Consider the following 25,884-nt stretch of genomic DNA (forward strand, 5'->3'; position numbering starts at 1 on the left):
TATTGAATCTGCTTTCAGGCAGATCAGAACAACTCGCTGTGTCAAAAAATAAAATAAAATCTCATCTCCCCCTCTGGCTCCTTTGCCAATTACCTTAGAGGGACTCACTTTCTGTTAAAGAGCCTGCCAACCCCTCTCACCCACTTTCCCTAAAGTGCATCAATCAGGAAAAGACCAGAAAAATCAAATATTTTTACTGATAAAATGTATTAATGAAACAGAACATGATTAAAACAAACAGAAAATGACTTGAGGATCAAAGACAACCAGAGTAAAAGGATGTTCACAATGTTCTGGACACAAATGGTTTCTCTTGAATTCATCTGTAGCCTGTTCCCTGCCCTCTTTGTGGAACACCTCTGCTCAGTCCACAAGCATGACCCTGACCTTCCGCTTGCCATTAGAATTCACCACCTTGCTCTCACACTCACATTTCTGTCCTCGGCCTGCTGCAATGTTCCGGAGAAGCCCAACACAAGCTGGACAAACAGCCCCTCATCTTCCGATGAGGCACTTTACAGCCTTCTGGACTCAACATTGAGTTCAACAACTTCACACCCTGAACTCTCTCCTCCATTTTGATTTGTTTTTATTTGCTGAGTCAGCCTGCATCTTGTTTTCATGTTTTTTTCCTTCCAGACAGAGCTGTCCTTTATTCTGCCATTAACACTTACTCTGGACCAATGCTTTGTTTCTTTACCACAACCATTACCTCTCCCTTTGCCTTTTATTCCAGAACATTTTTGTCATTTAATCTTCACCCGCCCTCTAACCAATCCCTGACTTTCCCTTTTGTTCTATCTGACCCTCCCCCCTTTCTCACCAGCATCAAACCCATCACATTTCTCCCTCTCTTTATTTCTGAAGTAGAGTTACATTGGACGTGAAATATTAACTCTGTTTCTCTCTCCACAGATGCTGCCAGACCTGCCGTGTTTTTCCACACTTTCTGTATTTATTTTAGATCTCCCTGTAATGGGTGGAAAAATACTATTTACGACCCAGGATAAAATAAATGTCCTTCACCAGCTTTTGTGGATCATTTCAGTGGAAATGTGCTCTCCCAGGCTCAAAAAGCATCAGCCCACTGGAAGCAAAGTCGTGAGAGCGGCCAGTCCAGCAGAAAGAAACCCTCCGACCCTCCCATTGACGAACAGTAAGAATGAACAAAATGCAGTCCTGATGTAACTGAGAGCAGAAACAATAACAGCAGAATTCAACCCCTGTAATCACTCGTGAACTTGCTGATGTGCCTGCAGGCTGGATAGCTGAGTGAATCCCTTCCCGCACACAGAGCAGGTGAACGGCCTCTCCCCAGTGTGGATGACTTGCTAAATCCCTGCCCACACGTGGAACAGGTTAATGGTCTCTCCCCAGTATGAACCCGTTGATGAGTTTCCAGGTCAGACGGGCAACGGAATCCCTTCCCACAGTCCCCACATTTCCATCTTTTCTCCATGGTGCCAGTATCCTTGTGTCTCTCCGGGTTGGACAATCAGTTCAAGATTCATCTGCACACAGAACATGTACAGTTTCACCTCACTTTGAATGGTGTGATATTTTTTCAAGCTGTGTAACTGGTGAAAGTTCTTTCCACAGTCAGTTCACTGGAACGCGCTCACTCCAGTGTGTGCATGTGTCTCGGTGCTTTTCCAGTCACACTGATGTTTGAAATCTTTTCCCACAGACAGAACAGAGAAACATTTCTCCATCCACATTCTAAGGTTGACAGTGTTCGTGTGCTGATAAATTGAGCAACTGTGAAATATTAGTAAGAATTTTGATTTGAGTTTCCTGTCTGTAAAACTTCCACTTCAAATATTCTGCAAAAGAAGTTTACAAAATCACTGTCAGTATAGGAAAAAAAATCGAAACAGGCAATTCTCGTTTCTCTGGAATATTTTTTCCTCTCTTGTTCCCCTAAATCAGTAAATCCCCGTCCCACACACTCTCCCTCCTCCCTGGACTGAAATCCAAACCCATCTCACCATTTCTTTCCTCCACTCCCAGTTTTCTCCCTCCCTCTCCTCTGTCTGGGTTCAGTTCTCCAGCTCCTGTCTGCAGACTGACAATAAAACCAATGGGTCTTATTGGGGGTGTTGGGGCCTCCAGCGGGTGTTTGTGAATCCTCCCCGCCCACCTCCCAGGGTTTCCTTCCTTCCCAGAGATCAGAGTCCTCATTGATTTGAGGCCAAAGTGTAACCTTATTTATTGTCTCCCTCCCCCATCCTCTGATGTGAACCATCCTCCAGTGGCTGAGCCAGGATGGGGCCGTTAACCTGGGCCTGTTCCCGGGAGGGAGGGAGGGAGAAGCCCCGCAGCTGCAAACCAGGGAGCTGACAATGATTCTGAAGGGTTTGCGGATCCACAAAGTGTTTCCAAATCCTCCCAGCCACCGCCTAACGCTGACTCCGCTTCTCCGGGACAAACAAGCGCCAAGGACAGCAATGACACTGCGCATGCTCCACATCACAATGCCCCGGGACTGATTGACGGCAGCTCCGGACCAATAGGAAGAGGGGGCGGGGCTGGAGGACCGAGCGGGAGCGGCTGGTCCCCCAACCAATCGGAGTGAATGAGGGGCGGGACTGGAGGAACGAGCGGGAGCGGCTGGTCCTCCAACCAATCGGAGTGAATGAGGGGCGGGACTGGAGGACCGAGCGGGAGCGGCTGGTCCTCCAACCAATCGCACTGAATGAGGGCCCGGACCAATAGGAAGAGTTCCCTATTCTTTGCATGGGAGAGATGCACATGCGCAGTAAGCAACGGCGTTCGCAGTGCGGGTGACAGCGACTGGAGAGAAGTTCCTCTGTTTTATTAGCAGCCGGTAAGGATGCAGAAACATAGAGGGAGCAATGGAAGCGGCAGATGGACGTAGAGGGTTTCTAAATATCTGGTGAAGGCCTCAAACCTCGAATATGAGCCCGTAGGTCCCGTGTTTGCAGCTTCAGGTCTTTTTCCCGAGACGAAGCTCAGGTTAACGGCCGCCATCTTGATTCAGCGGGGAGCAGAGCGCACGCGTTGGTGTCTTGGTGACGCAACCGTGAGTGGGCGGGTCTTTGTGTTTCTGCTCCCACCGGGTCCTAATGCACCCATCGGGACTAATGCATTCCAACAATGAGCAATAGATTTTCAAACAGCTTCACCCACTCCCAGGCTGCACCTCACGTTTGCAGCCGAGAGAAGTTGATGGGTCATGTACATATTCAGTGTGAGAGGTTGCATCCCTGTGTACTTAGCTGAAGCGGTTACACGGCTTTTGTACTCATTGGAGTTTAGAAGGTTGAGGAGGAATTTATTAAAACTTACAGGATACTTCGAGGCCTGGACAGAGTGGACGTGGAGAGGATGTTTCCACATCACAATGTTGGAAAAACTAGAACTAGAGGGCACAACCTCAGACTAAAGGGATGATCCTTTAAAACAGATGAGGAGGAATTTCTTCAGCCAGAGAGTGGTCAATCTGTGGAACTCTTTGCCACACGAAGGCTGTGGAGGCCAGGTCATTGAGTGTCTTTAAGATAGAGATAGATAGGTTGTTGATGAATAAGAAGATCAGGGGTTATGGGGAAAAGGTAGGAGAATGGGGATGAGAAAAATATCAGTCATGATTGAATGGTGGAGCAGATTCAATGGGCCGAGTGGCCCAATTCTGCTCCTATGCCTTATAGCCTTTTCGTTACACTTCAGCCCCAGGCTCCTCATGTTTACATAGAAGCGGAAGTAGACCATTCAGCTCTTTCAGCATTCCCTGCCATTCATTATAGTCATGGCTGATCCTCAAATTCAATACCCTAATCCCACCCCCCACCCCATAATATCCCTTTAGCCCCAAGAGATATATCTAATTGAAATCAGGCTCTACTTCCACTTTTGAGGAACGGAGATCCAAAGAGTCACAACCCACTGAGAGAAAAACATCTCATCTCTGTCTCTATGGGCAGCACTGTTTTTTAAATAGTGACCGCAAGATTCTCCCATAAGAGTAAACAACAGTTCTAACAAGTTTTTAGAAGGTATTTTGAGAGACAGAATCTACAGGCATTTAGAGACACAAGGACTGATTAGAGACAGTCATGTGAGTGGCATTTAGAGACAGCATGGCTTTGGAGTGGAAAATCATATCTCACAAATTTGATTGAGTTTTTTGAAGGAGTAACCAAGAAGGTAGATGAGGGCAGTGCAGTTGATGTTCTCTACATGACCTTTTGCAAGGCCTTTGACAAGATACCACATGGTAAGTTGTTGCATAAGGTTAAATCTCACGGGATCCAGGGTGAGGTGGCCAATTCGGTACAAAATTGGCCTGATGACAGAAAAAGTCTCACAACACCAGGTTAAAGTCCAACAGGTTTATTTGGTAGCACAAGCCACAAGCTTTCAGAACACTGCCCCTTCATGAAAGAAGACAGAGGATGGTTGTAGAGGATTGTTTTTCAAACTGGAGGCCTGTGACCAGCGGTGTGCCTCAGGGATTGGTGTTGCGTCCACTGTTATTTATCATTTATATTAATGATGTGGATGAGAATTTAGGAGGCATGGTTAGTAAGTTTGCAGACACCAGGATTGTGGCATAGTGGACAGTGAAGAAGATTATCTCTGATTGCAACGGAATCTTGATCAATTGGGCCAGTGGGCTGACGAATGCCAGATGGAGTTTAATTTAGATAAATGCGAAGTGATGCATTTTGGTAGATTGAACCAGGGCAGGACTTACTCAGTTAATAGTAGGGCATTGGGGAGAGTTATAGAACAAAGAGATCTGGGGGAACAGATTCATAGCTCCTTGAAAGTGGAGTCACAGGTGGACAGAGTGGTGAAGAAGGCATTCGGCATGCTTGGTTTCATTGGTCAGAACATTGAATACAGGAGTTGGTACATCTTGTTGAAGTTGTACAAAACATTAGTAAGGCCACACTTGGAATACTGTGAACAGTTCTGGTCATCCTATTATAGAAAGGATGGTATTAAACGAGAAAGAGTGCAGAAAAGATTTACTATGATGCTACCGGGACTTGATGGTTATAAGGCGAAACTGGATAGACTGGGACTTTTTTTTCTGGAGTGCAGGAGGCTGAGGGGTGATCTTATAGCGGTCTATAAAACAATGAGGGGCATAGATCAGCGAGATAGTCAATATCTTTTACCAAAGGTAGGGGAGTCTAAAACTAGAGGTCATAGGTTTAAGGGGAGAGATAAAAAGAGTCCAGAGGGGCAATATTTTCATACAGAGGGTGGTGAGTGTCTTGAACAAACTGCCAGAGGTAGTAGTAGAGGCGGGTACAATTTTGTCTTTTGAAAAGCGTTTCGACAGTTACACGGGTACGATGGGTATAGAGGGATATGGGGCAAATGCGGGCAATTGGGACTAGCTTCGGGGTTAAAAAAAGGGGCGGCATGGACAAGTTGGACTGAAGGGCCTGTTTCAATGCTATAAACCTCTATGACTCTATGAATCTCTGCATCCAAGACCTTTCAGGATGTGAAAGGTTTCAATTAAGTTGCCTCTTACTCTTTTAAACTCGAGCAGAAGCTAAACTCGAGCAGAGACTGTCTCACTGCTCCTCATCAGACAATCCACCTATTCCAGGTATTAGTCTACTAAACCTACTATGAACTTCTTCTAATGCACTTATATTTTTCCTTAAATAAGGAAATCGATAATGTAGACATTGCTCCAGATACAGACTCACCGTGTGCAACTGAAACATAACTTGCCTGCTTTTACTCCATTCCCCTCATAACAAATAATAGCTTTCTGAACTACTTGTACCTGTATTTTCTATCGTGATGGATTTTGAACACTTTTTTTTTACAGTGGGTTAGAAATTGAGGATTTACACACAACAAGCTCAAACCAAGAGAAAATGTTGTCTCTTCTGATATAGGCTTTCTGAATGGGATAAGTAGGTAGATGTGAATGGAATGTTTCCACTTGTTGGTTTTTCCTTTACTGGGAACCATGAACAGACAACAAATAAATCAAACAGGAAAATAGGAGATGTTTCTTTCTTCAGACAGTTGTTAGAATTTGGAACTCACTGCGACTGGAAGTGGTTGACACAAATACTTTAGATGCTTTCAAAAGGAAAATATATGAGCCTATGAGAGAAAAGGGATTGGAAAAATAAACTGAAAAGCTGAGATGTGGTGATCAGAATGAGAGGAGACTCATGTGGAGTATAAACTCCAGTACAGACTCGATAAACCGAATGGCCTGTTTGTGTATTCTCCTTCCATGTTCAAAGACAATAACAATCAGCTCCTAATGATCCGAGTGACTGTCAGATCTCAACGTGATGTTTGGTTTGTGTTTTCTTGCTGTAAATCCTCCTTTCCAATATCCTGTAACGGGAGTTTACAAAAGTCATCACTGTCAGTCCAGGATAGATATATTCATAGAATTCCACAGCTCGGAAGGAGGCTATTTGGCCCATCAAGTCAACTCTCCGACAGAGCATCCCACCAAGGCCCCAACAACATAACCCAACTTATTTACCCCACTAATCTCCCTCACGTACACATCCTGGGGGAAAAATTGATAATTTAGCATGGCCAATCCACCTAACCTGAATATCTTTGGACTGTGGGAGAAAACCGGAGCACCCGGAGGAAACCCACGCAGACAAGTGGAGAATGTGCAAACTCCACACAGACAGGTAACCAAGGCCGGAATCGAACCCAGGTCCCTGGCGCTGTGAGGCAGGAGGACTAACCACTGTGCCACCGTGCTAGCCACGTAATTCTTTGTAAACTTATTTTGCAGGAAATAGAAGAGGAGGATTTGCAGTCTGGACAAACAAATCTCACGTCAGACAGAGTCAATCGGTTCATTGGGATTTGAAGATTTGTACATCTGAAGGGATTTAATTGACCATCTCAGTTGGAAACTGGTGAGAATCTGTTTCCTTGCTCCTCCTGTGGGGAGGGATTGATACAGCTGGAAAACATGCTGACACGACAGCGAACTCGCAATAGTGAGAGTTCATTCACCTGCTCCGTGTGTGGGAAGAAATTCATGTGTTCGTCCAACCTGCTGGCTCACCAACTCAATCACATTATTCAGAAGCCTCTTCAAAGCTCTGACTCTGGGGAAAGCATTGAAACCTCTGAGGGACAGGCCCAACACCAGCTCCTTCACACTGACGAGAGACCGTTCAGCTGCTCCCACTGCGGGAAGAGGTTCAGCCAGTCCTCCCGCCTTGCAGAGCACCAGCTCCTTCACACACACGAGAGACCGTTCAGCTGCTCCCACTGTGGGGAGTCATTCAGCGACTCAGTGCATCTCACTGAGCACCAACAAGTTCACACCAAGGACAGGCCATTCAGCTGCTCCCAGTGTGGGAAGAGATTCACTCAGTCCTCCCACTGCACCGTTCACCAACAGATTCATTTTCAGAAGAGACATTTTAAATGCTTTAAATGTGAGAAGACCTTCAAAAGAAGGATTAGTCTGCTGAGACACCAGGGCACTCACACTGGGGAGAGGCCATACGTTTGCCCTGTGTGTGGGAAAACATTTACTTGTTTGCAGCATCTGCTGAGTCACCGGCCTATTCACACCGGGGAGAAGGCATTCATCTGCTCCGTGTGTGGGAAGGCTTTCACGGAGTCATCCAGCCTCTGGAGACACCGCCGCATTCACACAGGGGAGAAGCCGTTCTCCTGCTCCATTTGTGGCAAAAGATTTGCTCAGATTTCCTCCTGCAATCAACACCAACACATTCACTCTGATAAGAGACCTTTTCAATGCTCAGAATGCAATAAGACCTTTAAAAGAAGTGATGATCTGCTGAAACACAAACGCATTCACACCGGGGAGAGGCCGTCCCTGTGCTCTGTGTGTGGAAAGGGATTCGCTCAGTCGTCTGGCCTGCTGAGACACCAACGCATTCACACCGGGGAGAAGCCGTTCACCTGCTCTGTGTGTGGGAAGGGATTCACTGATTCATCCTATATGCTGAAACACCAGCGAGTTCACACTGCGACAGAACCGTTCACCTGCTCCCTGTGTGGGAAGGGATTCACTGATCCATCCCGCCTGCAGAGACACCAGCGAGTTCACACTGGGGCAAAACCTTTCAACTGCTCCATGTGTGGGAAGGGATTTAATCAGTATTACAGCCTGCTGAAACATAGACGACTTCATGTGTGACCGGCAACGTTGGATTCTGTTGTTTCTGCGCCCTGAGATAAACAATAACAATTGGATGAATAGGGGAGGCAGCGGCACAGTGGAATTATCGCTGGACTCAGGGTAAGGCTCTGGGGACCCAGGTTCGAATCCCACCACAGTCGATGGTGAAATTTGTATTCAATTAAAATCTTCAATTAAAAGTCTAATGACAAACCTCAACCTTTAATCAATTGTCGTAAAAACCCATTTGATTCAGTAACGCCCTTTAGAAAAGGAAACCTGCCGTCCTTACTTGGTCAGGCCTACATGTGACTCCAGACCAGCAATGTGGTTGACTCTCAAATGCCCTCTGAAATGGAGGGCAGTTAGGGATGGGAAAGAAATGCTGGCCCAGCCAGTGACGCCTACATTCCGTAAAAATGAACTGAAAAAAGTTCCTCAGTATCTCAGTAACCTCCTCCAGCCCCACAACACTCTGTGTAAATACAAGTTGTTGATGATTATGCCCTGAGATTGATAACGTGAACCCGATTCCCCTCGTCCGCCAACTTGGCAACTTCTTCACAAAAAGTAAAGCACATGGGATTGGGGCTGTTGTACTGAGATGGGTAGAAAACTGATTGGCAGACAGGAAACAAAGAGTAGGATTAAACGGATCTTTTTCCAACTGGCAGGCAGTGACTATTTGGGTAACGCAGGATCAGTGCTGGGGCCTCGGTTACTCACCTGCCATGGGTCTTGTTTTTTTCCCCCTGTTTATTACGCATCATTTTTAAATTGTTGCTTCCTAAGAATCTAATTTAAAACCATGGATAAGCTCAAACCACTTTAGGAAAATCTGTGACTCTCTGATCAAGAATCTTACTGACTACTGCACACCATTCTAGTCACCGTATTATTAAAAAATATCCAGGCACTGGAAAGGGTGCAGAGAAGATTTTAATGATGAGATTTTAATGTAGAAGGCAGCTCACCACCACCTTCTCAAGGGCAATCAGGGATTAGCCATAAATGCTGGCCAAGCCAGCAATGCCCACATCGCATAAATGATTTTCAAAACGTGTGTGTTTTTTTTATCAGGAAAGGATTGACAGGCTAGTTCTTCTTTCTTGAGAAATGAAGGCTGAGGGGTAACCTGAGCAGAGGTCTTCAAAATTATAAAAGGTTTAGATACAGAAATAGTGTTTCCTCTTGTGGGGAAGAGCAAAAAGTAAAGTTTTTATTTATTAGTCACAAGTAGGCTTAGATTAACACTGCAATGAAGTTACTGAGAAACTGGAGACAATCAATATAAAACAGTCACTAAGAAATCCAATAGGAAATCCAGGATAAATTTCTCTACAAAGAGTGGCGAGAATATGGAAATCACAACTACAGGGAGTGAAATGAACAGTATAGAAGTCTTTCAGGGGAATCTCAACAAGTACTTCTGAATGATTTTATAGTTCATTCAGGATTTATTTCAAAAAGACTAAAAACAATAAAGTGACAGGAGATAATTTGCAGGGTGTGAGACTCTGTGTGTGAGGGTGTCTGTGAGTGAGTGTGTTGCTTTTCATTGGTGTCACAGAAACCTTCCTCTTTCTGAGCAGACAATCTGGCCCCTGAAATGATGTGAATTGTACAACTCAGAGATTCTCCATTCAGAATGACCATGTGCTGTGTAAAACCTGACATCTCCACAACCAGACGCCACTTCTGGAACAACGTGAAGTGACTACAATTTTTTAGATTGATTTCTTTGCTCTCAATATTTTCTCAGTTCATAAGTTCATAAATTCCATCATTATCCTTGAACACACCTATGGTCTCCACTTTAAATACTTCTCTCAGTCTTACCAACATATAGCAATTGGATTGTTGCTATGACAGGAACCAATTCTGTAAATCTGATTCCCACCAAACACCAACCCATATCCCCATCCGAGTTCCAGATTTTAATGAGATTTCTTAAAACACAGGCAGCCTGGCAGCACAGTGGTTAGCATTGCTGCCTCACAGCGCCAGGAACCCGGGTTCAATTCATGCCTCAGCTGACTGTGTGGAGTCTGCACATTCTCCCTGTGTATGCGTGGGTTTCCTCCGGGTGCTCTTGTTTCCTCCCACACTCCAAAAATGTGCAGATTAGATTGATTGGCCATGCTAAATTGGCCCTTAGTGTCGGGGATAAGCAGGATAACTACATGGGTTACGGGGATAGGGCTGGGGGTGGGATCATTGTTGGTATAGGCTCAATGACCTCCTTCTGCACTGTAGGGATTCTATACCCTCTGTACTATCATTACATTGGATCCAATACTGTGTTCACTAACACACTGCAGCCTGACTTATTATTGGAATAAACACTGTGTTTGTTACACTCAGAGTAAGTAATCTAAAGTAAATCAAGGCAATCCATGACGAAGGGTCATCCAGACTCGAAACGTTGGCTGGAATCTCTCTCCACAGTTGCTGTCAGACCTGCTGAGGTTTTGCAGCATTTTCTGTTTTGAAGTCAGTGCTTTGCTGTGTTGTCTCTGTGCTCCATCCCCACTCTGATTGTATTGGAGCCTGTGTGGGTCATTGTTACACTGAGACTCTGTCACTGTGATTATTGGACAAACAGCAAGTCACCGTCACAATGCCCGGCTGATTGACGGCAGCGCGGACCAATGGGAAGAGAAGGGGCGCGGTTGGAGGTCCGAGCGGAGAGGCTGGTACATTGGGGAAACTATGCAGACGCTGCGACAACGGATGAATGAACACCGCTCGACAATCACCAGGCAAGACTGTTCTCTTCCTGTTGGGGAGCACTTCAGCGGTCACGGGCATTCGGCCTCTGATATTCGGGTAAGCGTTCTCCAAGGCGGCCTTCGCGACACACGACAGCGCAGAGTCGCGGAGCAGAAACTGATAGCCAGGTTCCGCACACACAAGGACGGCCTCAACCGGGATATTGGGTTTATGTCACACTATTTCACATAAATATTTCTGCTTTTTTCCTCCTGAGTCTTTATCATGCGATCCTAGAATCAGAATTTATGTCACACTATTTGTAACTCCCACAGTTGCGTGGACCTGCAGAGTTTCACTGGCTGTCTTGTCTGGAGACAATACACATCTTTTTAGCCTGTCTTGATGCTCTCTCCACTCCCATTGTTTTGTTTCTTAAAGACTGGATTAGTTGTAAGTATTCGCATTCCAACCATTATTCATGTAAATTGAGTCTGTGTCTTATAAGTTCTGTTTGTGAACAGAATTCCCACTCACCTGAAGAAGGGGCTCAGAGCCTCGAAAGCTTGTGTGGCTTTTGCTACCAAATAAACCTGTTGGACTTTAACCTGGTGTTGTTAAACTTCTTACTGTGTTTACCCCAGTCCAACGCCGGCATCTCCACATCATGACCTCCAACCAATCACAGTGAATGAGGGGCGGGGCCCGTTCTGACTGGAGCATGCGCAGTGTGGATAATGGCGACGGAGACGGGCTGTTTTTTCGTCTCGGAGATAGGTCAGAGGTGATTGACGGTACGGAGGGGGCGAGGGATCTCGAGGGTGGACGGAAACGCTGCGTAAGCAGGTTGTGTGAGCCGTGAACCTCGGTAAAGAGCTTCACGGCCCCAGTTTGTACCGAGCGGTACCGCAGCTCCTCATGTTCGGGCCGCGTTCACAACACCAGGTTAAAGTCCAACAGGTTTATTTGGTCGCAGAAGCCACGAGCTTTCGGAGCGCTGCCCCTTCATCAGGTGAGTGGGAGTTCTGTTCACAAACAGGGCATATTGGGGCGGCACGGTAGCACAGTGGTTAGCACTGCTGCTTCACAGCTCCAGGGTCCCGGGTTCGATTCCCGGCTCGGGTCACTGTCTGTGTGGAGTTTGCACATTCTCCTTCCGACCACCCTGCAGGAGTTGCCCGTCTTTTACCAGGACCTCCTCACTGTCTGGAACAAGGTCGCCTCGCGACGCAGCTCTCCCCCGTCAGGAATCCGCTCCTCCAGCCGTATGACTTCAGGTGGCTGGCGGAGAGGAGGGCTGTGGACGCCGGGGTGACCAGAATCGGGGACGTGCTCGATGGCGGAGGAGCGGGCTGGATGAGTCCCCACGTGCTGGCTGAGCGCGCGGGGACGTCCGTCTGGCGCGCGGCCAAAGCCATCCTAGACCTTAGGACGGTCGTGCTCGGCCCCGAAACTGCACGCAAACTTGAGACGGCGCAGGCGTGCGGTGGGATCCCGCCCGAGCGTTCCCCTGTTCGGGCGGAATTCCACATTGGCCCAAAGCCTCAGCCCCCTCCCCTGGGTGAGGTGCCCCACAGCCTGAGCCGCCTCGCGGAAATGCCCTCCGTGCCTTTTTCTACCGCGCGGAGGCGTTTCCTGTGCGGGCTGCTGCTGCACATCCTCCACTACTGCCTCCTCGCCTGTCGCCCGGATACACCTTGGCGGGCCTTGTTGCCGCCGGGCGGCGGAGGTCCCCGCTGGAGGTCCCTCTACGGAGGGATCTCCCCCAATTACGTCGGGGACCTGGGGTGGAGGGTGATGCATGCAGCAGTTCCGCACAACCGTAGGGTTCACTGGTTCACGGGCTCCGAAGACTGCCCTTTCTGCGGCCTTGTGGAGTCCGTGGACCATGTCTTTGTTGTGTGTCTTAGGCTGCACTCCCTTTATGTTTTCCTGAAGAACCTTTTGTTGATGTTTTGTCTGCACTTCAGTCCCACGCTCCTGATCTACGGACACCCGGTGCGGAGAGGGGAGGGTCGGGATGGCGACCTCCTCGTGAACCTGCTCCTGGGCCTGGCGAAACGCGCCATTTACCGGTCCAGGCTGCGGGCGATCGAGGGGGCCGTCCATCCTGACTGTCTTCCCCTCTACCGCGGCTACGTTCGCGGCCAGGTGTCCCTGGAGAGGGAGCATGCGGTGTCCACGGGCGAGGTTGACGCTTTCCGCGCCCGCTGGGCACCGCAGGGGTTGGGGTGCATTATTGACCCCAATAATCACATTTTAATTTGATGTTTTTAAGTTTCCTTTGTACTTTGATTTCTGTTCGGGCTGTTCCCCCTCCTTTTTGGGGAGCTGCCCCTTTTACTTTGTCCTGATTTAATCTGAGTTTGTTTACTTGGTTTGGTTTGACCTAAAAAGAGGGCATATATGCAACAAGGCGCATGCGCAGCCGGCATCGTTTTCGGGGGTAATATTGTCATTGACTGGGAGGAGCTTGTTCCCCAGTGTTCAGAATGGAGACAACTTGTCCATCAAACTGCATCAACCCTCTGAGTCCCAATGTCTTATTGATGAGGCAGAGCGGTGGCAGAGAAGGAAAGAAAGGGAAAGAGCTTTGACAAAGGGTCATCTGGCCTCAACGTCAGCTCTTTTCTCTCCTCACAGATGCTGCCAGACCGGCTGAGATTTTCCAGCATTTTCTCTTTTGGAAAGGGAAATAAATTCTGCTTTCCAGATCCCACTATATCATGGGATGTTTTTCCCATTCATCTTCTGTTCCACCATCCTCATAGGTAGCGAGTTCCAGATCATGTGCTCTCCCTACCCAAGTATAAATCTTCCTCAAATCCCTGCTCTATCACTCTGCAAATAATGTCCTGTATATTACACTTTTATCCAGTATTATAGATATCTGTCTGGCAGTCTGCATGGAGATTTTCAGCTCCCTGTGTCCAGGACAGGAAGCAGTGAGCATGGATCTGTCAATCAGCCTCAATCAGCACCTTCAGGAGAATTGGGAGGGTGAATATTAGACACAGCAGAGTGAGAATGGAGAGAGAGTGTGTGGGATGGAGATTTACACCTTTTGGGGAATGAGAGAGGAAAGAATGTTCCATAGAAACTTGAACTGTCTGTTCTGAATTTCTATCTTGTACTGACATTGATGACTTTTGTAAATTCCTTTTACAGGATATTAGAAGGTGAGGATTTACAGACAGAAATCTCAAACCAAACGTCACATCAATATCTGACAGAGTCCTCAATTCGTCGGGATCTGAATATTATCGACCTTTGAATCCAGAATGGAAATGTTTCTCTGTTCTGTCTGCTTCAGGAGATTTTAAATTTCAGTGTGACTGGAAAAGCACCAAGGCACACACCCGAGTGAGAGTGTTCCAGTGCACTGAGTGTGGAAAGAGCTTTAACCAGTTACACAGCCTGAAAATACATCGCAGCATTCACAGCGGGGAGAGACTGTACCCGTGTTCTGTGTGAGATTTAACTGATTGTTTAACCTGGAGAGTCACAAGGACACCCGCACCATGGAGAAACTGTGGAAATGTGGGGAATGTGGGAAAGGATTCAGTTTTCCATCTCAGCTGGAAATTCATCGACGCAGTCACACTGGGGAGAGACCGTTCACCTGCTCTGTGTGTGGGAAGGGATACACTCAGATAATTGATTTACAGAGACACCAGCGAGTTCACACTGGGGAGAGGCCATTTACTTGCTCTGAGTGTGGGAAAGGATTCACTCGGTTATCCAGTCTGCAGAGACACCATCAATTTCACACTGGGGAGAGACCTTTCATCTGCTCTGTGTGTGGGAAGGGATTCACTCAGTTAATTGATTTGCAGAGCCATCAGCGAGTTCACACTGGGGAGAGGCCGTTCACTTGCTCTGTGTGTGGGAAAGGATTCAGTGTGGCATCAGGCCTGCGGAGACACCAGTTAGTTCACACTGGGGAGAGGCCGTTCACATGCTCTGTGTGTGGGAAAGGATTCAGTCAGTTGCCCTACTTGTTGAGGCACAATGTCACTCACACCCAAGAGAGACCCTTTAAATGCTCTGACTGTGGGAGGGATTTCAAAAGCTCTCAGCTAATGATGTCCCACCAGCGAATTCACACTGAGGAGAGACCTTTCAGCTGCTCTCACTGCACAAAGAGATTCAGATCATCATCTGCCCTGCGGACACACCAGCGAGTTCACACTGGGGAGAGGCCATTCCCCTGCACCGTGTGTGGGAAGGGATTCACTCAGTCATCCCGACTGCAGAAACACCAGCGAGTTCACACTGGGGAGAGGCCATTCCCCTGCACCGTGTGTGGGAAGGGATTCACTCAGTCATCCCGACTGCAGACACACCAGCGAGTTCACAAGTCATAGAGTCATACAGTACAGAAGAGGCCTTTCAGCCCATCGAGTCTGCACTGACAAAACTATACTAAATTTACACTCATCCATTTTCCAGCACTTGGCTGATGGTGTTTGAACTGTCAAAACATTCAAGTGCTCATCCGTGCGCTTTTTAAAGGTTGTGAGGTTTCCTGCCTCCACTCCCCTCCCAGACAGTAAATTCCAGACTCCCACCACCCTCTGGGTGAAAACATTTTTCTTCAAATCCCCCAAAACCTCCTGTCCCTCACCTTAAAATGATGCCCCCTCGTTATGGACCCTTCAACTAAGGGGAACAGCTGCTTCCTATCCACCCTGTCCATACCCCTCACAATCTTATACACCTCAATCATGTCCCCCCTCAGCCTTCTCTGCTCGAAAGAAGACAATCCAAGCCTATCGAGTCTCTCTTAGAACAATGTGGTTGACAATGTGGTTGTCTCTCCTTATCGCTCAGCTGCTCCATCCCAGGCAACATCCTGGTGAACCTCCTCTGCACCCCCTCCAGTGCAATCACATCCTTCCTATGGTGAGGCGATCAGAATGAGTACAAACTGGGGTCAAGCAGGGCTGCGTCATCGCACCAACATTCATCCCCACCTTCCCCGCAGCAACTCTCCACCCCAGCACCATGAAGCTTCCCACTGCAGTCGAGCTAACTGACTGGACCAGTGGGAAACTTTCAATCTCCGACCCCTCCAGGCCAGAACCAAGAACCAGCCCAGCCTCAGTCATCGGGCTGCAGTACGCAGACTCTAAGGGGGGTGGAGGGGAGGTGATGGCCCAGTGGGTATTATTGCTAGACTATTAATCCAGAAATTCAGCGAATGTTCTGGGGGTCTGGGTTCAAATCCCGCCACAGCAGATGGTGGAATTTGAATTCAATTTTTTAAAAAGTTAAGAACCTACTGATTATCATGAAACCATTGTCGATTGTCGGAAAAACCCATCTGGTTCACCAGTGCCCTTTAGGGAAGGAAATCTGCTGCCCTTACCTGGCCTGGCCTACATGTGACTCCAGAGCCACAGCAATGTGGTTGTCTCTCGAATGCCCTACAAGGGCAACTCGGATGGCAATAAATGTCCCATAAATGAATGAAGAAAATGCCTATTTGATTTGATTTATTATTGACACGTATTAGTACACAGTGAAGAGGATTATTTCTTGCACGCGATACAGAAAAACCATAAAGTACATAAGGAAGGAAATGAGAGAGTGCAGAATGTTACAGTCATAGCTGGGGTGCAGAGAAACATCAACTTAATGCGAGGTAGGTCCATTCAAAAGTTTGATGGCAGCAGGGAAGAAGCTGTTCTTGACTCGGTTGGTTCGTGTCCTCAGACTTTTGTTTCTTTTTCCCCGATAGAAGAAAGCGGAAGAGAGAATGTCCGGGGTGTGTGGGGTCCTTAATTATGCTGGCTCCGAAGCAGTGGGAAGTGTCGACAGTGTCAATGGATGGGAGGCTGGTTTGAACGATGGACTGATCTTCGTTCACGACCTGAGTGAGTCTGTGCGCACACTCAGAGGTTGATCAAGGGCATTTTTACAGTAACTTCATTGCAGTGTGAATGTAAGCCCACTTGTGACATTAATCAAAAAGCTTAAACTCGTCAACATATTCACTGAGACATATGAGAGAATGGGCCTCAGACTAAACATCTGGGAAACAAAGGTTCTTTCCCAGCCCACTCCTGCTCCCCCTCCCCGACCCATCAAGATCCACAGTGCCCCTGGATAACGTGGATCATTCCCCACACCTCGCGAGCCCCCTGTCGGCACGGGCAGACATCGACGATGAAATCCAGCATCGACTCCAATGGGCCAGTGCAGGCTTCGGACGCCTGAGGAACAGAGTTCAAAGCCCGAGACCTCAAATCCAGCACCAAGCTCATGGTCTACAGAGCAGCCATGGTCCCTGCCCTCCTGTATCCATCAGAAACATGGACAATGCACAGCACACACCTCAAATCCCTGGAGAGATGTCACCAACGTTGCCTCCACAAAATCCTGCAAATCCACTGGCAGGATAGGCTTACCACCGTGAGTGTCCTCTCCCAGGCCAATATCCCCAGTATCGAGGCACTGGTCACACTTGACCAGCTGCGATGGGCGGGCCACATTGTACACAAGCCCCACACAAGACTCCTGAAACAAGTGCTGTACTCCGAGCTCCGCAATGGCAAGCTGTTGGAGAAAATTCCTAATAGTTTGGAGAAATGTTAAACCATGAGGCATCTCAGACACTAACAGAACTACCAGCATTGAGTTAAATGACTAAATCAGACTGAGAAGCTAACAAGGGAACAGTCTACAGACATGTGAACACAGTAAGAGATTTAAACAAGTAATTCTGATTTAAACATGAATTTTCTGATTTTAAAATGTATGTTAGCTGTATTTTTAAAAGCAATTGTAAACTTTAGCCAAAGGCAGGCTGCTGCAAGGCATGATGGTACAGAACACTGACAGACAGGCTACATTCTTTGGAACAATGCAGTCACAGAATGCGCCAACCTTTATTCAGGAAGTTTCTAATAAAGTTTCTAAAGGCAGCTTCATGAATATGATTGATTCACACTGGCCAGACAAGACAGTGTCTTCTCAGACGTGAGAACGTGCATTTGTCTGGTTTGGCCAGTGATGGAATAAGAGCCGATGGGAACATTAACTTTGACCTTTGGAGCTAAGCTTCTGGGGTTGCTCAGCAACAAGGGGAAGCAGAGTCAGCAATAGGGGGAGGAAGTGTCCGGATTCTACGGACCAATGAAATCCCATTATGTCAGAGGGTAAAATGCAATTGGTTAAAGTATATGACGTGTAATTAATGATTGATTTGTATTGAAAATGATTGGTTTACACCTGATGAAAGGCAGGAGAATTGATATGAAGAATGTATTATTGATCCATCCTAATGATTGTCTGTCAGAGTTATTAGATCAGGATGCTTCTCTTCCAGAGCAGGATTAACACTGTCCAATAATTTCTCCCTTCAATCGTTGGTCAAATAAAAGATAAGTCTTTAAACTGGGATACTGGCTTTCATGAGTCTTTGTATTGTCTGAAGGTTTTGGCAATACCTGGTCTCCAACGGTAATGTACCCAGTGTGTTTTGGGAATGAACTCAGAAGAATCATTCAACACTCAAGCCTGATTCAATTGACAAACAGTTTATTGAGTTATGCCAGTGGGGAGAAGTATGCCTGTCTGGAGACAATACACATCTCTTTAACCTGTGCTTAATACTCCGTCCAACTCACATTGTCTGTATCTTTAAGACCTGGTTGGCTGTAGAGATTCGCATTCTAATCAGTATTCTGTAACTTGATTTTGTGTCTCTGTGCCCTGTTTGAGAGCAGATTTCCACTCCATCTGACGAAGGAGCAGCGCTCTGAAAGCTAATGGCATTTGCGACCAAATAAACCTGTTGGACTTTAACCTGGTGTTGTTAAAGCTCTTACAGCGGGGAGAAGCCAGGGGCTGATCATGTACAACTCCACCCCACAAGGAAAATCATCAATTCTTATACAGTTACTCAGCCCATCCCACCTGGACACAATCCAATCAGAATGGTGATAGATTACATACATTATATACAGGTCCAATCAATTAGTATCTGGGCATCATGGGGCTTTGCGATGATCTCATGAACAGATCAGTGCCCCCATCATGATGTTTTCCAGACCCCCTTATCTACCATCCCTGGGCTTTCTTAGTTTGAAAAGCGTGGATTAAAAGTTCTCAAATGGATATCAGTGCCCTTCCTTTGTTTTAATCGAACAACCACACGGTCTGGGAATCATTTCTATTTATAATCTCTCCTTTTAAACTCTTTCCTTCAGTATCCAATTTCCTTTTCATTGTGTTAATTGCATCAGGATTAAATCTTTGGACCTGACAGGAGGTTTAACCCAAGATCAATCCAACACAGGATTGGTCAGAATCATTTCACATGTCCCAAATTTTAAATAACTATTACAAGTTAAAACTCTCATTCTCACATGTGTGAATTTATCCGGATTAACATTCCCACATGTTTAGTAAAATGTCCTGGAAACATATCCCTGGCCAGTAAATATGGGTCCAGGTTCATAACTTTTGAAAAAAAAGCTTTATTAATGACACTTCCATTTTAAAGTGCATTTGATTTAAATCACAGACACAAAACCTCAAAGCTTGAAGCATTCAACACACAAATGTCATCCATATACAAGCAGAGGATCTTAGCATGTGCTTTACAGCAACAATAACCAAAATAAATTCCTTAAGCGTTCTTGTGGTTCTGTTTTTAAACTTCCAGGAATGCCTTTAATTAAAGACTCACGGTAAGGTTAAACCCCAGAAAGATAAACCTTAACAAATGTAGCCCAAAACAATGATAAAACACATTTACAAACATCCACATAAAACAAGAGATGGGTGAGATCCTGAATGAGTATTTCTCATCAGTATTTACTGTTGAGAAAAGCATGGATGTTAGGGAACTCGGGGAAATAAATAGTGATGTCTTGAGGAGTGCACATATCACAGAGAAGGAGGTGCTGGAAATCTTAAAGCGCATCAAGGTAGATAAATCCCTGGGATCTGATGAAGTGTATCCCAGGACACTTTGGGAGACGAGGGAGGAAATTGTGGGTCCCCTCGCAGAGATATTTGAATCATCAATAATCACAGGTGAGGTGCCTGAAGATTGGAGGGTGGAAAATGTTGTGCCTTTGTTTAAAAAGGGCTGCAGAGAAAAGCCTGGGAACTGCAGGCCGGTGAGCCTCACATCTGGGTAAGTTGTTTGAAGGTATTTTGAGAGAGAGGATCTAATGGCATTTAGTGATGCAAGGACTGATTAGGGACAGTCAGCATGGTTTTGTGAGTGGAAAATTATGTCTCACAAATTTGATTGAGTTTTTTGAACGGGTAACCAAGAAGGTAGATGAGGGCAGTGCAGTTGATGTTGTCTACATGGACTTTAGCAAAGCCTTTGACAAGGTACCGCATGGTAGGTTGTTGCATAAGGTTAAATCTCACGGGATCAAGGGTGAGGTAGCTAAATGGATACAAAATTGGCTTCTTGATGACAGAAGCCAGAGGGTGGTTGTAGAGGGTTGTTTTTCAAACTGGAGGCCTGTGACCAGTGATGTGCCTCAGGGATCAGTAATGGGTCCCCTGTTACTTGTCATTTATATTAATGATTTGGATGAGAATTTAGCATGCTTGGTGAGTAAGTTTGCAGATGACACCAAGATTGGTGGCATAGTGGACAGTGAAGAGGGTTATCCAGGATTGCAACAGGATCTCGGTCAATTGGGCCAGTGGGCTGACAAATGGCTGACGGAGTTTAATTTAGATAAATGCGAGGTGATGCATTTTGGTCGATCGAACCAGGGCAGGACTTATTCAGTTAATGGTAGGGCATTGGGGAGAGTTACAGGACAAAGAGATCGAGGAGTACAGGTTCACAGCTCCTTGGAAGTGGAGTCACAGGTGGACAGAGTGGTGAAGAAAGCTTTCGGCATGCTTGATTTCATTGGTCAGAACATTGAATACAGGAGTTAGGATGTCGTGTTGAAGTTGTACAAGACACTGGTAAGGCCACACTTGGAATACTGTGTACAGTTCTGGTCACCTTATTATAGAAAGGATAGTATTAAACTAGAAAGAGTTCAGAAAAGATTTATCAGGATGTTACCGGGACTTGATGGTTTGAGTTATAAGGAGAGTGTAAGTTGATAGGGATTCAGGACCGGCACATTCCTGTAAGGATGAAGGATAAGTATGGCAAGTTTTGGGAACCTTGGATATCGAGAGATGTTGTGAGTCTAGTCAAAGAGAAAAAAGTAGCATTTGTCAAAGAGAGAAAGCTGGGAACACACGAAGCAAGTGTGGAATACAAGGAAAGTAGAAAGAAACTTAAGCAAGGAGTAAGGAGGGCTAAAAGGGGTCACAAAAAAGCCTTGGCCAACAGGATTAAGGAAAATCCCAAGACTTTTTAAACATATATAAAGAGCAAGAGGGTAGCCAGAGAAAGGGTTGACCCACTCAAGGACGGGGGAGGGAATCTATGCGTGGAGCCAGAGGAAATTTGTGATATATTTGTGATATATATAAATGATTTGGAAGAAGGTGTAACTGGTGTAATCAGCAAGTTTGCGGATGACACGAAGATGGCTGGAATTGCGGATAGCGAAGAGCATTGTCGGGCAATACAGCAGGATATAGATAGGCTGGAAAATTGTGCGGAGAGGTGGCAGATGGAATTTAATCCGGATAAATGCGAAGTGATGCATTTTGGAAGAAATAATGTAGGGAGGAGTTCACACAATAAATGGCAGAGTCATCAGGAGTATAGAAACACAGAGGGACCTAGGTGTGCAAGTCCACAAATCCTTGAAGGTGGCAACACAGGTGGAGAAGGTGGTGAAGAAGGCATATGGTATGCTTGCCTTTATAGGACGGGGTATAGAGTATAAAAGCTGGAGTCTGATGATGCAGCTGTATCGAACGCTGGTTAGGCCACATTTGGAGTACTGTGTCCAGTTCTGGTCGCCGCACTACCAGAAGGACGTGGAGGCATTGGAGAGAGTGCAGAGAAGGTTTACCAGGATGTTGCCTGGTATGGAGGGTCTTAGCTATGAGGAGAGATTGGGTAGACTGGGGTTGTTCTCCTTGGAAAGACGGAGAATGAGGGGAGATCTAATAGAGGTATACAAGATTATGAAGGGTATAGATAGGGTGAACAGTGGGAAGCTTTTTCCCAGGTCGGAGGTGACGATCACGAGGGGTCACGGGCTCAAGCTGAGAGGGGCGAAGTATAACTCAGACATCAGAGGGACGTTTTTTACACAGAGGGTGGTGGGGGCCTGGAATGCGCTGCCAAGTAGGGTGGTGGAGGCAGGCACGCTGACATCGTTTAAGACTTACCTGGATAGTCACATGAGCAGCCTGGGAATGGAGGGATACAAACGATTGGTCTAGTTGGACCAAGGAGCGGCACAGGCTTGGAGGGCCGAAGGGCCTGTTTCCTGTGCTGTACTGTTCTTTGTTCTTTGAAATGGGCGAGGTATTAAATGAGTACTTTGCATCAGTATTCACCAAAGAGAAGGACTTGGTGGATGATGAGTCTGGGAAAGAATGTGTAGATAGTTCGAGTCATCTTGAGATCAAAAAGGAGGAGGTATTGGGGTTCTTGAGAAACATTAAGGTAGACAAGTCCCCAGGGCCTAAAGGGATATACCCCAGAATACTGAGAGAGGCAAGGGAGGAAATTGCTGGGGCCTTGAGAGAAATCTTTGTATCCTCACTGGCTACAGGGGAGGTACACACAGTAAGAAGTCTCACAACACCAGGTGAAAGTCCAACAGCTTTATTTGGTAGCAAAAGCCACGGGCTTTCGGAGTGCTGCTCCTTCGTCAGATAAGTGGGAGTTCTGTTCACAAACAGGGCATATAAAGACACAAACTCAATTTACAAAATAATGGTTGGAATGCGAGTCTTTACAGGTAATCAAGTCTTAAAGGTACAGACACTGTGAGTGGAGAGAGGGCTAAGCACAGGTTAAAGAGATGTGTATTGTCTCCAGACAGGACAGTTAGTGAGATTTTGCAAGCCCAGGCAAGTCGTAGGGGTTACAGATAGTGTGACATGAACCCAAGATCCCGGTTGAGGCCGTCCTCATGTGTGCGGAACTTGGCGATCAGTCTCAGGGGAGGTCCCAGAGGATTGGAGAATAGCCAATGTTGTTCCTTTGTTTAAGAAGGGTAGCAAGAATAATCCAGGTAATTACAGGCCGGTGAGCCTTACATCAGTGATAGGGAAATTATTGGATAGGATTCTTCGAGACAGGATTTATTCCCACTTGGAAATAAGTGGACGTATTAGTGAGAGGCAACATGGTTTTGTGAAGCGGAGGTCATGTCTCACTAACTTGATCGAGTTTTTCGAGGAAGTGACGAAGATGATTGATGAGGATAGGGCAGTGGATGTTGTCTACATGGAGTTCAGTAAAGCCTTTGACAAGGTCCCTCGTGGCAGACTGGTGCAGAAGGTAAAGTTGCATGGGATCAGAGGTGAGCTGGCTACGTGGATACAAAACTGCTCAGTCAAAGAAGACAGAGGGTAGCAGTGGAAGGGTGCATTTCTGAATGGAGGACTGTGACAAGTGGCGTCCCTCAGGGATCAGTGCTGGGACCTTTGCTGTTTGTAATATATATATAAATGATTTGGAGGAAAATGTAGCTGGATTGATTCGTAAGTTTGCAGATGACACAAAGGTTAGTGGATTTCCAGATAGCAGTGAGGACCATCAGAGGATACAGCAGGATATAGATCAGTTGGAGACTTGGGCGGAGAGGTGGCAGATGGAGTTTAATCCGGACAAATGTGAGATAATGCATTTTGGAAGGCCTAATCCAAAAAGGAAATATACAGTAAATGGCAGAACCCTTAAAATAGGTCAAGGGACCTGGGTATACAGGTACACAGGTCACTGAAAGTGGCAATGCAGGTGGAGAAGGTAGTCAAGAAGGCATACAGCATGCTTGCCTTCATCGGCCGGGGCATTGAGTTTAAAAATTGGCAAGTCATGTTGCAGCTTTATAGAAGCTTAGTTAGGCTGCACTTGGAATATAGTGTTCAATTCTGGTCGCCACACTACCAGAAGGATATGGAGGCTTTGGAGAGGGTACAGAAAAGATTTACCAGGATGTTACCTGGTATGGAGGGCATTAGCTATGAGGAGAGGTTGGAGAAACGTGGTTTGTTCTCACTGGAACAGCGGAGTTGAGGGGTGACCTGATAGAAGTCTACAAGATTATGAGAGGCATGGACAGAGTTCATGCTGCACTATATAATTATGCCGCACTATATTCCAAGTGTGGCCTAATTAAGGTTTTATAAAGCTGCAACATGATTTGCCAATTTTTACATTCAATGCCCCAGCCGATGAAGGCAAGCATGCCGTATGCCTTCTTCACTACCTTCTCCAACTGTGTTGCCACTTTCAGTAACCTGTGTACCTGTAAACCCAGGTCCCTCTGCCTATCAATACCCTGCAGGGTTCTGCTATTTACTGTATATTTCCTATCTGTATTAGACCTTCCAACATGCATTACCTCACATTTATCCGGATTAAACTCCATCTGCCATCTCTCCACCCAACTGATGTATATCCTGCTGTATCCTCTGATGGTCCTCATCGCTATCCGCAAATCCAACAACCTTTGTGTCGTCCACAAACATTTTCCTCCAAATCATTTATATATATTACAAACAGCAAAGGTCCCAGCACTGATCCCTGAGGGACGCCACTGGTCACAGCCCTCCATTCAGAAACGCATCGTTTCACTGCTACCCTCTGTCTTCTGCTGACTAAATATTTCTGAACTTAACACCCTGTCACTCTGTCACCCCGTCACCCCGTCACCCCGTCACCCCGTCACCCCGACACCCCGTCACCCTGTCACTCTGTCACCTTGTCACCCTGTCACCCCGACACCCCGTCACCCCGACACCCCGTCACCCTGTCACTCTGTCACCTTGTCACCCTGTCACTCTGTCACCCTGTCACTCTGTCACTCTGAGATCCTTGTGATATTTGACTCAAAGAGCAGCAGCCCACTGGAGGCTGAGACCAGCCAGTCCAGCAGAAAGAAACCCTCCGACCCTCCCCATTGACCAACTGTGAGAATGAACAAAATGCAATCCTGGATGCAACTGAGAGCAGAAACAATAACAGCAGAATCCAACCCCTGGAATCACTCGTGAACTTGTTGGTGTCTCAGCAGCCGGGATGAAACTGTGAATCCCTTCCCACACTGAGAGCAGGTGAACGGCCTCTCTCCAGTGTGAACTCGCTGGTGTGTCCGCAGGTCGGATGACTGAGTGAATCCCTTCCCACACTGAGAGCAGGTGAATGGTTTCTCCCCAGTATGAACTCGCTGGTGTCTCTGCAGGTCGGCTGACTGAGTGAATCCCTTCCCACACTGAGGGCAGGTGAACGGCCTCTCCCTGGTGTGAATTCGCTGGTGTCTCTGCAGGTCGGCTGACCGAGTGAATCCCTTCCCACACTGAGAGCAGGTGAATGGCCTCTCCCTGGTGTGAATTCGCTGGTGTGTCCGCAAATGCGACGACTGAGTGAATCCCTTCCCACACTGAGAACAGGTGAACGGCCTCTCCCCAGTGTGAACTCGCTGGTGTGACTGCAGGTTGGATGACTGAGTGAATTCCTGCCCACACTGAGAGCAGGTGAATGGCCTCTCCCCAGTGTGAACTCGCTGGTGTGTCTGCAGGTGGGATGACCGAGTGAATCCCTTCCCACACTGAGAGCAGGTGAATGGTCTCTCCCCAGTGTGAACTCGCTGGTGTGTCCGCAGGTTGGATAATTGAGTGAATCCCTCCCCACACTGAGAGCAGGTGAATGGTCTCTCCCCAGTGTGAACTCGCTGGTGCATCCGTAGGCTGGATAAATAATTAAATCCCTTCTTACACTGAGAGCAGATGAATGGCTTCTCCCCAGTATGGCTGCGCCGATGAATTTCCAGCTTAGATGGGGCTCCGTATCCCTTCCCACAGTCCACACATTTCCATGGTTTTTCCATGGTGCAGGTGATCTTGCCTCAGTTGAAGCCTCGTCCACACACAGAATACGGGTACCGTCTCTCCCAGCTGCG

At 46.9% G+C, this 25,884-nt stretch overlaps 3 protein-coding genes across 3 annotated transcripts in view; 1 reads left to right on the top strand and 2 right to left on the bottom strand.

The window, feature by feature from the left end:
- The window catches only part of LOC144481017 (uncharacterized), a 192,388-nt gene that overhangs the window by 143,315 nt on the left and 23,189 nt on the right, over nt 1-25,884 (bottom strand). The window lies entirely within an intron of this gene.
- Nucleotides 1-25,884, bottom strand: part of LOC144480743 (uncharacterized) — a 97,932-nt gene that overhangs the window by 57,139 nt on the left and 14,909 nt on the right. The window contains 2 exon segments of the mRNA XM_078200324.1: nt 24,519-24,522; nt 24,974-25,663. Coding sequence (XP_078056450.1) covers nt 24,519-24,522; nt 24,974-25,663 — 694 coding nt within the window.
- Nucleotides 2,737-8,358, top strand: LOC144481014 (uncharacterized). Its single transcript, XM_078200641.1, has 2 exons — nt 2,737-2,827; nt 6,767-8,358. Exon 2 carries the CDS (start codon nt 6,950-6,952, stop codon nt 8,153-8,155), a length of 1,206 nt encoding a protein of 401 aa, XP_078056767.1. The 5' UTR covers nt 2,737-2,827; nt 6,767-6,949; the 3' UTR covers nt 8,156-8,358.

This window comes from Mustelus asterias, chromosome 30 (assembly GCF_964213995.1).
Source record: "Mustelus asterias chromosome 30, sMusAst1.hap1.1, whole genome shotgun sequence".
Lineage (NCBI taxonomy): Eukaryota > Metazoa > Chordata > Chondrichthyes > Carcharhiniformes > Triakidae > Mustelus > Mustelus asterias.